We start from the raw sequence: 12271 nt of genomic DNA, 5'->3' as shown, positions 1-12271 counted from the left end.
ATTCATGCAATTAATAGAGATTCATCATGCGTTCCTTACAGCAGAACCCAAACATACCCCCTAAGCTGTGAAAAACACCTTTGTGTTTGGTAAATAGTGGCAGCTGTGTCTGAGCTGTACATAGGAAAGAAGATGAGAAAATATCATGGTCTGACTACAGCAATATATGTGGCTGGACACACTGTTCTTCACTATGCAGCAGATAGGAAAGAATCGGCAGTAAAATCTCTAGCAATCTAGCAATCTCTATCCTAGGAATCATTTTGTTTTATGTCCTGGTAATATAACCAAATTAACCAGCCACAGTAGAAGGGGCTGTTAAAAATGGTATCTGATGGGTGAGCGCACCAGCAACAACACAAGCTTTAAAATCCTACAAGCCATTCTGAGAATTAAACAGAGATTGACAGTATCTCTATTTTGTAGTGCCAACTTTCTGAACACTTAGCATTTGTCACGAAACATATGATGGTGCTGGCAAGTTCCCAGTGAGTACTGGTCCCCTTTGTGAAAGCCACTGCCCAAACAAAGGACTAGAGACAGTCTCATCCTCAACAAATGCAAAGTGTGCTTGCTCCACTGGGGAATTACTGCTCTCCTGGAGGGAACGCAGAAAGCACACAGAAAATAAGCCCTTCACAGTTTTGTAGGCTGTGCACACGGAGCCATTCTATCACTTTTCAGCAACTCGAGCTTACGTTCTATCTACAGACTTGCAGTAAGATGAGATAGTCACAGTGTTTAAACCTTCAAACAATCTGTGCCGCGGATCTGCCAGCCTCCTGCTCCTCAGAATGTTTCATCTCAGCTAAAAATGATCAGTTCAGAGGGATCAGCGCACCAAGGTGTGCAGCTGATTGCAATGCATTCCGCCAGGCAGCTTGTATGAATTTTTTAGCTGAACTTTCTTCTGTCCTTGTTGTTCTTGCCAACCACATGCAGAACATTTTGGAGACAATAGCAGTTCCCCTGAGTATTACATGCAGAAGCTCTATGCAATTACCAACAATTAAGAAAAAAAGAAAAGAAAAAAAGAAAAGGAAAACCAAACCCAACATAGCACTACTTCTAAAAAGAGTTTCATCTCATATCTTCCTTCATTTTAAATTACAGCTTATACTGAGACCCTGCACTGTAGGGCAGAGAAGCGAGCAGAAATTGCCACTTTTGATTAGCACAGCAGAAGCAGCAAACTAGTAATGGGATTTCTTTCGCTTTAATTCACTAGTTGGTTGCCATAAATACTCCTCTGTAAAACATAGAATTCTGAATGCTCCTCAGACATTATTTTCCTTTCATGAAGATGTTTGTTTACTTTGGCAGTGATTCTCTTGGGAGAAACTCTAATGACTTCCACCACCAAAAAAAAAAAAAAAAAAAAGGAAAGAAAGAAAGAAAGAAACAGAAACTGCCACTAGCAAGCAAGAAAATATTAGTCTAATGTGCTGGTTAAACTCCAGGCAAAAAGAAGAAAAAGCAGACTAAATCACTGGTTTGCATTTCTGTGACCAGAACCCATATCCTGCAAGCTTAGCAGGCAGCAGAACCCTCGTGGCGGAAGAAGGGCTTTGAATAAGGAACAAATGCTGCTCATCTATGAGTTTCATGATTTTTTAGCTTAAAAGAAATGAACATAACATGGGCATGTGGGCACGGGAGCAAGAGAACGAAGAGAACTATGTCAAACCCTTGTGTTACGTTTTCTCTCTGCTTTTAATTTTATTCTGACATACGGTGATCAAACAACGGTTTATTTTCCATATTTTTTACATGTAGATGATTAACAATTTCTTTCTCTTAAAGAAAAAAAAAAAGCATTGGGAAAGAACGTACGTTACTGTGACTCAACAGACTGCTCACACTGCTGCCAAAGACTTGCCCACCTCCTTTGTAGCATTGCATGATTTTGGTTTTCAGGGTTTAAAAAAACCAAGAACAGAAAAACAGTAAATAAAACACATTGGTATAAATCTTTAGACATCTTTTTCCTGTGAAATGTCAAACCTCATCATCTGTTTTTCTTACTGAATAACAACCTGCAGTCCCAGACTGTTTTCCATGTTTCCATGGGAGGAAGAAGTCATTAACAAAAATCAACATAAGGTTAAGAGGAAGCGGCTCTATCAGAAGCACGTTAGTCATGTATTTTTGTTACCAGTTAGAACAATGTGCTGTTCCTGGAATGCACATGCAGGCTCATTTCAAAGCTTAGGCTGATGTATGAAGCAGACACGTGCCACAGACCACAGACAGGAGACAGTGCTTCTCCGAACAGCCCGACCACAGGTGACATCGAGACAGACCTGCCAGCAGAGCCTCTGAGACTGAGGCAGGACAGGCAGCGCTACCAAAATACAGAGCTTGGAAAAAGGTGCCCAGGAACAAACCAGAGAGAAGATGGGAAAAGAGAGAAAATAGCAAAGAGAAAGAAAATGCTTTCTTGTAGCAGCAGAGCTTTGGAAGAAGGGTCAAATGGAGCAGTAAATCACTGTAAGTGGTGAAAGACCTATAAATGCTGTGGGCTCTGGAAAGAAGAATTTGTTGCATTACAAGCAGCCACAAATACTCTCTGTGCTGAGCCACTCCACAACAAAAAGGCTTTTTGAAGTTAGTACTAACTACCTGTAGCTATGTTTACTTTTAACTGCAACGTGAAAGAAAAAAAGCAAACAAAAAAAAAGCCAGAGAAGCAGCTTTTAGTATTGGAATGAGAGCAAAGCTAATTCTAAGGTTAGCATGTTATTTGTGGCCCATATTCAAAATCACAGCCACTAGGATGTTCCAAGAAAACTAATAGGTGGGGAACAACAGATTCTGGAAGCACGGCTATTTGCTTTTTCGTGTGCTAGGTTCCCAATATTCTGGTGTTTATGGTAATTTACAAAACGAGGAAGCAGTGAAATAGCTCTGCTAATACATAAAAGTCTCCGCATCATAGTTTGATTTTTATCCATTTCATGACTGATCACAAATGCCCCAAAATTATAACACATCCTTAGTGGTATCTGATTAGAAGAAGGTACGTCTAGATCAGGAACCTGCATTTTTAAAGAAATTAAACCCACAGACTACTCCAAGGAAGGCAGCATTTCAGCACAGCTTCCTCCAGCTTTTATAACTACTAGAAGTTTAGGGTGTTTTTTTTTGTTCAAGCAGAAGAGCAGAATGATGGGCCAAAATTCTGTCTCACACAATAATACCATCTCTCTAATGCTGGCCAATAACAGGTGTTATTCTCCTGGTTTTATGAAAAGGAAAGAACTTAAGTTGTGCATGGCAATTTCTAGAGGAGGCAATAACCGCTCGGGGGTACAATTCAGAAGTACTGCCTAGATGAGAGCTTTCATGCCACCTCAGTTCCAGCCAGAAGAGCTGCTTTGGAACCCTTACAGCTTCCTAGATTTGTCTTAATACAGCTTGTTGTGATTCGTCTTTATGCTTTCTCTTCTATAGCATTGCTTGCTGAACTTGGCACGCAACATTTCATGCACAGTGGATGATGCAGAACACAGCAAGACAAACTCGGATGGCCATTGTCTTTACTGCACTGACAAACCCTGGAGAGCTGTTAGCCTCAGTTCCGCACAGGCCTCCCAAGTGAAGTGGACATCTGGCATGTTTGTTACAGTGAATAGACAGAAGCAAGATGATTAATGGCTGCCAGAGCCATAACTTAGGTATATATGGTTTTACCTATCCGACAGCTTGTTTTGTCACATCTGCTGTTTTCAGTGCATGTGTTACATGCAGTGATATCGCATGTTGCTGGACACCCACCCCTCCTAGTGCTTGCTGTATCCTCTCAGCCACTTACTGGAACTGCATGACTCCCTCTGGTTCCCTCAACTCACCCAGGATAGGGGCTCTGCTCTGAAATTTGGATGAGAAAGGCAAATCTAGCAGACCTCCAAGCTGCAAACAGTTGAGGTAGCTGAAAGAAGAGGCTAAGTATGTCAAGCTTCCTACACATCCTTTTAGGTTTGTATTTTCAGACAGTCTGTCCTACTGCCCAGTCCAAAATAGGTCTGGAAAGGGGTGGCTAAGAAAAAAGAAAGCAGGATTACAAGCAAAAAATAAAAATAAAGCACTGCAGTGTGAAGGCCACATGGTCAAATGGAGAAACTGAGGAGTGGAGAGGGAAAAGAAAACTCCAACGACTGGGCCATGACTTCTTGAAAGGAAATGATTTGATGAACAAGCTAGAATTTGTGGCCACAGCAAACAGGAGCTCAGAGCTTACAGCTCTCAGAGACAGGAGGAAGTAGGATGCACAGCTGGAAGGATGCGTGGTTTGACTCAGTAAGGACATTCTTGCTTGTGTCAGAGTCCAGAAGCCTATTAGTACCACAAGATCAATGAGAACCAAAGAGCTCCTGGACAGGATACAGACATGAGCTTTCCTCAAAACCAGCAAGGAGAGATGAGGTTTCTCTCTCTAAATGTACCTTTATTAGGGAAAGATGAATCATCACTTTGGTAGCACCTGTCTCTTGTTTGCAGAAGATTAGGCAACTAATTCAGAGCGGATGCTTACTTTATATACGGTTAAAAATAGATGAGATTTCCTCTATGAAAGTTGTTTTAATAACTGCGCATAATTGGGGCAGATAGCTACCATGGCAGAGAGAAGCTGTCACTGAAGACGTGAGTACTCTTGTCTTCCAGCTGATTTAAAAGATCTTGTGAACTCCACAACAGCTGTTCTGTTAGAAGAATTGCAAGAATTGGGACTCAGGCAAGGGGACAAACACTACTGTCAAAGTTCTTGCCTTACTTGCTAACAACAGGCAGCTGGCTATAGGGGAGAACTATAGGGGAGAACCTCACCATTGTTAGATGCCAGCAAATGCCCCAGGTGTGGGACAGATTCTGTTCAGGCTTGCACATAACCAAACATCAGGCATGTGACATGAAGGCAAGGGGAAGCTGGATCCTACCAGTTCTACAGCTCTCTGAAGCCACGTTTATGAGGACTGTGCCATGAAGCAACTTGCTATTCAGGGAGCAGCCATCACTCGGCTGGCAGCATTCACTCAGCATGCAATCAACAGGGCCTTGATCTGTACCCCGTTTTTGCTACTTTTAAGATGGCTGCAGAGCTCCTGAAATAGATTGGATGTCAATATAACAAACAATTCTGAAGTATCGACTGGAATATAAGAAAAAAGAAAGTAGCAATTAGTCCTCTGTTCTGCACATGTATTTGCATGGCAAGGCTGCAAGGTGGCACAGATATCACACAGAATCACAGATCACAGAGTGACCCGGGTTGGAAGGGACCTCAAGGATCATGTAGTTCCAACCCCCCTGCCTGGCAGGGCCACCAAACATACACCTTTACTAGATCAGGTTGCCCAGGGCCCCGTCCAACCTGGTCTTGAACACCTCCAAGGACGGGGCACCCACAACCTCCCTGGGCAGCCTGTTCCAGGGCCTAACCACTCTCCTAGTAAAGAACTTCCCCCTAACATCCAACCTACATCTTCCCTCTTTTAACTTAAAACCATTTCCCCTAGTCCTGCTATTGTCAGCCCTTTATATCTATGATATCTAAACATATACATCCATGCAGGCTCACTTCTAACTACAGGAACACTGTAGGTCATAGAAGATGGGCTTAGTGGCTCAAAGAGGTCCTAGAACGTGTCCAAAGAAGGGCAGCAGAGCTGGCAAAGGGTCTGGAGTACAAGTTCTTAAGAGGAGCAGCTGAGGGAACTGATTGTGTAGAGGAGGTTCAGGTTGGAGGTAAGGAAGTTTATTCTCAAGAACACTGGCGATGCCTTGGAACAGGCTGCCCAGGGAGATGGCAGCGCTCAATAAACGTGGAGCTGTGGCACTGAGGGACACGATTAGTGGGCACGGTGGGGATGGGTTGATAGCAGGAACACAGCACACAGCCCTGTACCCACCCCAACCTCAACACCCCCCCCCCCCCCCAAGCTCGCACCACGGCCTGACTGCGTCAATGCAAACGAGGGGCGGGGCGCCCCGCCCGCCGGACGGTGCGGCGGAACAAACCACGGCTCAGACCCGCACCTTCCTCCGCGGAAACGAAAGCTGGTCGAACACAATAAAACGGTTCCGTTTGGGGTGGTTTCCGCTTCAGGATGGATGTGTGGTCAATGGCCTGCAAAAGGCCGAGGGATCTTCGGGGTGTCTCTTAAAGGCTGTCACTTCTCCCCTCGCCCTTTAAATGGTAGCGCCCACCTTCAGTCCGGCTGTACGAGCGCATCCCCTCCCTCTCCGAGCGTGCATTATTCATGAGGAGGCGGGACCGCCGGCTCATTACCAAGGTCGGGCGGAGGGCGGGACTGTGACGCGACTATGACGGATGTTCCGGCTTTCTTAAGGGGCCGGCAGCCGGCCGGCAGCCGCTATTGGGGGCGGGGGCAGCGGTGAGGAGCGCAGTCCCGCTCGGGAGCGTTGTGGGTACGGCCGGCTGCCGCCCGCCCCGCTCGGTGACCGGCGCCCGGCCGGGGACGGGAGCGCCCCGCGGTGTTGTGTAGCGGCTCGGGGAGCCCCGGGGTGTGAGAGGAGGGGGTGCCCCTATGGGATCAGTGCGTGAAAATTAGAGGAGGGGTTGGGGAGCGTAGTGGTGGGGAGGGCTGACAAAAAAGGGTTATTTATTATTATCCAAACGCTCCGATTTCTGTAAATAGCGTAGCGGGGGTTATACGAGGGAAAAAAAGGCTTTATTGTAGGAAGCGGTTATTTTTAGGTTCACACGGCGCTTTGCGGCAGCGCTCGCCCCCGCCCCAGGTTAATTACCTTTGTCTCTCCGTGGGGCCGGGGCAGCCCCGCCGGCCCATGGGGGACCCCGGCCCGACGCCGGCCCCCAGCCGCAGCCCCAGCCCCGGGCCGCCGTGGTCCTTCCCCTCGCCGGCAGCCGCCTCCCGTTCCTCCTCCTCCTCCTCCTGCCCCTTCTCACCCACCGCGCCCGGTTCCTCTGCGCTGTTCCCGGCGCATCCCCGCGGCGCGCAGGAGGAGCGGCCGCCGGCGGTGACACAGCAGCAGCCGGGCGGCGAGAGGCTGGGCAGCGGCCCCGCGCCGGGACACCCCCCTCCCGGCCACCCCTCCTCCGACTTTAAACCCGCTCTCGGCCCCCAGCAGGATTTAAACAAGCAGCAACCGCAGCAGCAACCGCCGCCTCCTCCTCCGCCGAGCCAGAAGAGGAAAGAGTCGAAGCCGCCGCCGCTCAGCCCAGCCCAGCTCGGCGGCAGCCACCCCCCCGACTATCATCGCCACCCCCCTCAGCAGCAGCAGCAGCAGCAGTTCAGCCACCCCACTGACAAGTACCAGCCGCAGGAGCGCAGGCAGCAGCAGCAGCAGCTCCAGCTCCTCGGCGCTCGCCCCCCGGAGCCGCCGCCGAGCCTCGGGCCCCTGAGCCCCGCCGAGCGTCGGGCGGGCTCCGAGCGGGGCGCCCCTTCCCGCGCGGGGGGACCGGCGCCCGCCGACCCCGATGTGGGGGTGGCCGCCGCCGCCTCCTGCGTGAATCCGCCGCCGTCTCCACCTCGTCCGCGGGCGAGAGCCGAGCCGCCCCCCATGGAGTCCCCCCCGAACAGCCACTTGCTGGGGAGCCCCGGGACCCTCCTGCCCGGCGGGCTCGGCTCCGGCTTCAGCAGCCTGCAGAGCCCGGAGATCCCCAGCCCCCATCACCAGAGCGGGGGCGGCTCCTCCTCGGCGGCTTCCCCTCCTCCTCCGCCGCTGCCCGGCTTCGGCACCCCCTGGTCGGTGCAGACCTCGTCGCCGCCTCCGCAGCAGACGCAGCAGCCTCCGGTGTCCAGCGGCGGAGGGCAGATCAGCGCCATGCCGCCGCCGAGCCCGGAGTCCGAGACCAGCTTCTACCCGGGGATCCCGTCGTCCATCAACCCCGCTTTCTTCCAGAGCTTCTCTCCGGTGTCTCCTCACAACCCGTGCGCCGGGCCCTTCAGCAGCCCCTTCTCGGCCGCCGCCCCCCCTCCGCCGCCGCCGCCGCAGATGAATTTACCTCAGCAGCAGCAACAGCAGCAGAACCGGAGGTCCCCGGTGAGCCCGCAGCTCCAGCACCAACACCAGGCGGCCGCCGCCGCCGCCGCCTTCCTGCAGCAGCGGAACTCCTACAACCACCACCAGGTACCGGGAGCGGAGCGGGGGGCGCCGCAACGAGGGGAAGCCCGGGCGGGGCTCGGCCGCGGGAGGGCACCTGCGGCACCGCGGGGAGGCGGCGGCGGCGCTCGGGCGGAGGCGGTTGGCCGCTGTTCGCCACCCGTTCCGCGGGCAGGTGGAGGGGCGCGCCGCTCCCGTAACCCCCGGAGACGCCGTTTCGCCTCCCGAAGGGGCCTCGCCGGCGGAATATTTCTCTCCCCCCCACCTCCCCCCCGCTTCCTCCCCGTCGGCATGTGGAGAACGCGGCGCGCCCCGAACAATGCGCGTGACAGCTCCCGGCCGCCCCGCCGCTCCCTGCCCGCCCCGCCCGGGGCCGCCCGCAGCGCTGTCAGTGCCGCGGCCGATCCCGAAATGGCGTGGGGCTGCACCCGCTTCGGGCTGTGTGGCTTCAGTGCTGGCTGTAACCAAGCGCACTGTGACAGTTCGGTGTTAAAATGGAAGTTGGTATTGTTTCTTGGAACAGAATAGGGATTGTTGGAAGGTAGAGCCGCGCTCGTTGCCTGCCGGCCTTAAAGGCCTTGGTGACAACGGGCCTCTCCCTCATTTTTCTTTCATTGTAACATAAATTGTCCCTTAAAAATTATTAGAACAGCGTGTTCTATTAATTTGTGCGGCATTAATTTCATAACCCCAAAGCTGGGATCCCATACAAGGTGTCACAGAGTGACTCTGGGCCGTGGTGGTGCAGAGCTGGTTCTCATTATCAGTCACTTTTCAGAGGAGTCCCCGCACCGTACAGCAGTTCTCTCGCTCATTTGCTCTATCAGTTACAGGCAACCCAAAGCTGTGCCCATGGCAGCCCAGCTCGCAGTGTTAGAGCCATGTTAGCGTTCGGCATTATCTCCTCAGGTTTGTTTCACAACACAACGCTGGCCTCTCCCAAAATTCCAGCCGGAGCGTTCAAGTTCTACAGAGTAATTACCTGTAATTACACAGAATGGGATGTTTGCCTGATTACCTGACCAAAAACGGCCTTCATGTTTTTCTGTTTGTTTTCATGGGGGAGAGGGCATTACAGTTCTATCTTAATGTCTTCAGAAAGTTCTGTGTAAACCATAACGTGTCGATGGGCTTTAAATGGAACTACAGGCTGTGGGCTGCTTGCAGTCTTTGGGATAGAAGCGCTGCATTCGGCTTTAAGCTTAAACTTAGTATATCCACCCCACACCCGTTTGCGTGGTGAGAAAAGCCTTTCCCCAGCAGCCAGGTTTAGAACACCGAAGGTAAATCGTGCTCTGCGCTGTCAGTTGGGCTCAGTGGATCCACCTCTTGGTGGTACAGCGGCCGCCGGGGTCTGTCCTCAGCACAAGTTGTGCTATAGGAATCAAAACTTCTCACCCTGTAAAATCTTTGCTCTGAAGAGAGCTTATGTTTTCACACTGAGGAGCGCAGTGATTGAGGTACATAAATACTTTGTTCTGCTTCTAAGTAGGGAGAAAAATCTCTTAACAAGAGCGAGTGAGCTGCGGAATTCCAGGGATAGTCCGGTATATGACTCCAGAAATACTTGAGCAGTGGCTTCAGAATAATGCATTTTAATGTGGAAACGTTCAGATAGCTCTACAAACAGATTCTCTGCACAGTAATCAGTGCCTTTTTGCTCTTATATGGTAATACTCAAAATATTGGGGTGGAAAAATGAACCTGAATTTTAGTTTTTGAAATCCTCATCGCTGATATAAAATGAGTGACTTGAAATTCTTGTGTTATTTTTTCCAGATATCTTAGTATGAAATAGAATGTATCAGTGAGGTGATTAAATGGCCTGATGCTTTTTGTAGCACTGTGCTCAACCCTGGCATTGCCCTCTGAATCCGTGTGAAGGATCCTGGCAGATCCTGCAAGGATGGAAACCTAAATTGCCAATACAGGGACTGTGGAGGAGGGAGAGTTGCAATAAGGCGACTTCTTATGACTGTATTACGTTTTCTTCTTGGCCTCAGTAATGAACTAATACAACATGAGGAAAAAAGTAGTTAATAGAAACCTGAACATTGACTGCTTAGTGTTTCTTAAGTAGAAAAAAAAACCCTTTTCAAATATTTTTCAGAATAATATGAGTTAATCTTTCTTTTTAGCCTCTTCTGAAGCAGTCACCATGGAGCAATCAGAGTAGTGGCTGGAGCACAGGAAATATATCCTGGGGAGGAATGCATGGCAGAGACCATCGTAGAACTGGAAACATGGGAATTCCAGGAACTATGAACCAGATCTCTCCTTTGAAGAAACCCTTTTCTGGTAATGTCATAGCTCCACCTAAATTTACTCGCTCCACTCCATCACTGACTCCGAAATCATGGATTGAAGATAATGTTTTCCGAACTGACAACAACAGTAATACTCTCCTTCCCTTGCAGGTAAGGATGGTATGTAACTGGTGTATTCATAGACCTGTGTAGCGTTTGTTTGCATTCGCTCAAGTAGAATTCAGCAGTGGTTACTGTTCCGATACTCGGTTTGAAATTAGCGTTTATGTACAATTTTTACTCTTAAATAGCAACCAGCACCAACATTTTCAGTGTATTGACCAATAGATGATCCTTACGGTTAACTAAGAATATTGTCTGTCTCAAAAGATGGAAACGCAGCGAGAGCAAATATGGTTAATCCAGCAAGTGTTTTCTGCTTATCACAACACTCCTATTATAAATCCCTTGAAGATTTGGAGTTGGGTGTGGCTTTATTTTGTTCACTTATCCTTGTACACAGATTTTCTTGCACAGCCTCGCAGGCGGCTCTGAATCTCGATCATGGATGTCTTTTTTTTCTGGTCTTTTAGTCTGACGTTTGTGTATTAGAAACATTTGCTGCCTCTGCATTCTAGCAACTTTGATATTAAGCTTTGGCTATTATGCTTCTGCTAGAGGCCTTGTGATTTAGAAGTGTGTAACAGGCAGATGTGTCAGTTCTATGAATCCTGATTTTTGCCAGTGACTTCTTTTGTGACTTTAGGTAAGTCGCATCACTGCAACCTCATCCATTGTTGTTTGGATCCAATCTTATTTATTATGCGCTCTCTTGGATTCACTTAGTGTTACCATTTCTTGATAGCTGAAAACTATAATTTCAGGTGCCACTTTCAGTTACTATTTAAACAAATTCTAGGTTACTCTTTTAAGTTACAAAACAGAGCTTAGGTAATTTGATTTAGAAACTATGCATTTTAAAGTATAGCAGATCAGTCCATGAATACTGTATGTTCTTTAATTTCCTTCACACCTGTATCAGCTTTAGTCTGTCTTACACTGAGCTACTGTATTCCAGCTAAAGTAAGAATTATTGTTTGGAAGGAAAATAATTAGAATGTGGAAGTGAAGAAACATACGGCTATTAGAGTTGTTTTCTTAAGTCTCACACTTAGTAATTTAGTGTTTTGATTTGTCATCGTGATTGTATTATAACTTGTATAGATGTACTCACATCAGTTAGGCAACCTAAACTGAATGTGGCTGTAGTAGTGGCAAAAGGGTGTTCTTAGGGACCAGGTTTCCTACCAAGGTCCCTATTTTTCGTAGTATTTCAGCGGTGTTCTGTTTGGCATGAGAAGCAATGTGCTGACTGCCTGAGCGAGTGCTGATACTGGCAGTATTCATGGGGCTGACAGTGGGGTTGGGCCTGAGAACTTGGGAGGATTTGCCCATTCTCTGAAGACCTGTTCCATTAAGTAGCTTTGTTAGTTGGAAGATCTTGGTTGAGTCTTTTTTTTCCCCTCACAGGTGAAAAGATGGCAAAAAAGATGCCACTCTTTACATTCAACCTGATCCACTAAGAAAAACAGATTACAGATAGGGAGTGCTTTGCAGTGTACTTCAAGAGCTGCAAGTTAACACAGTCTTCTCAAGATATTAGCTAAGGAATTGGGTTAAAAATATTAACACCATCATATGTGGAAAGTGTGGTGATATATCCACAGGAATTTATGTGCAGCAAGTACAAGTTGTGAATATTTTTACTTCCTCAGCATGCTTTACAAGGCAGGATGACTATTGCTTTGAACTGTAAGAGGCATCTGCTGTGGTCATCTAATACAGAAGAACTCATTTTTTTTGTCTAAACAAAAGTCTTGTGCATTTCAACTATAATTTGAAGCATTTCATTACATTAGGGTAGGGAAGAAAAGCTCCAG

At 48.4% G+C, this 12271-nt stretch overlaps 1 protein-coding gene across 6 annotated transcripts in view; it reads left to right on the top strand.

The window, feature by feature from the left end:
* Window positions 1-6608: 6608 nt before the first annotated feature.
* CPEB2 (cytoplasmic polyadenylation element binding protein 2) overlaps window positions 6609-12271 on the top strand; it is a 50807-nt gene continuing 45144 nt past the window's right edge. For all 6 annotated transcript variants that reach the window (XR_014945497.1, XR_014945496.1, XR_014945498.1 and 3 more), the window contains exons 1-2: window positions 6609-8112; window positions 10224-10502. Coding sequence is in view for 2 of the 6 variants with exons in the window: in XM_015862762.3 (XP_015718248.2) it covers window positions 6808-8112; window positions 10224-10502 (1584 nt within the window). In the remaining 4 variants the exon portion in view is untranslated. The remainder of the gene's footprint in view (window positions 8113-10223; window positions 10503-12271) is intronic.

Source organism: Coturnix japonica, chromosome 4, assembly GCF_054131305.1.
Source record: "Coturnix japonica strain WE chromosome 4, WE-NBRP24, whole genome shotgun sequence".
Lineage (NCBI taxonomy): Eukaryota > Metazoa > Chordata > Aves > Galliformes > Phasianidae > Coturnix > Coturnix japonica.
This window is presented reverse-complemented; position numbering and strand designations above follow the sequence as displayed.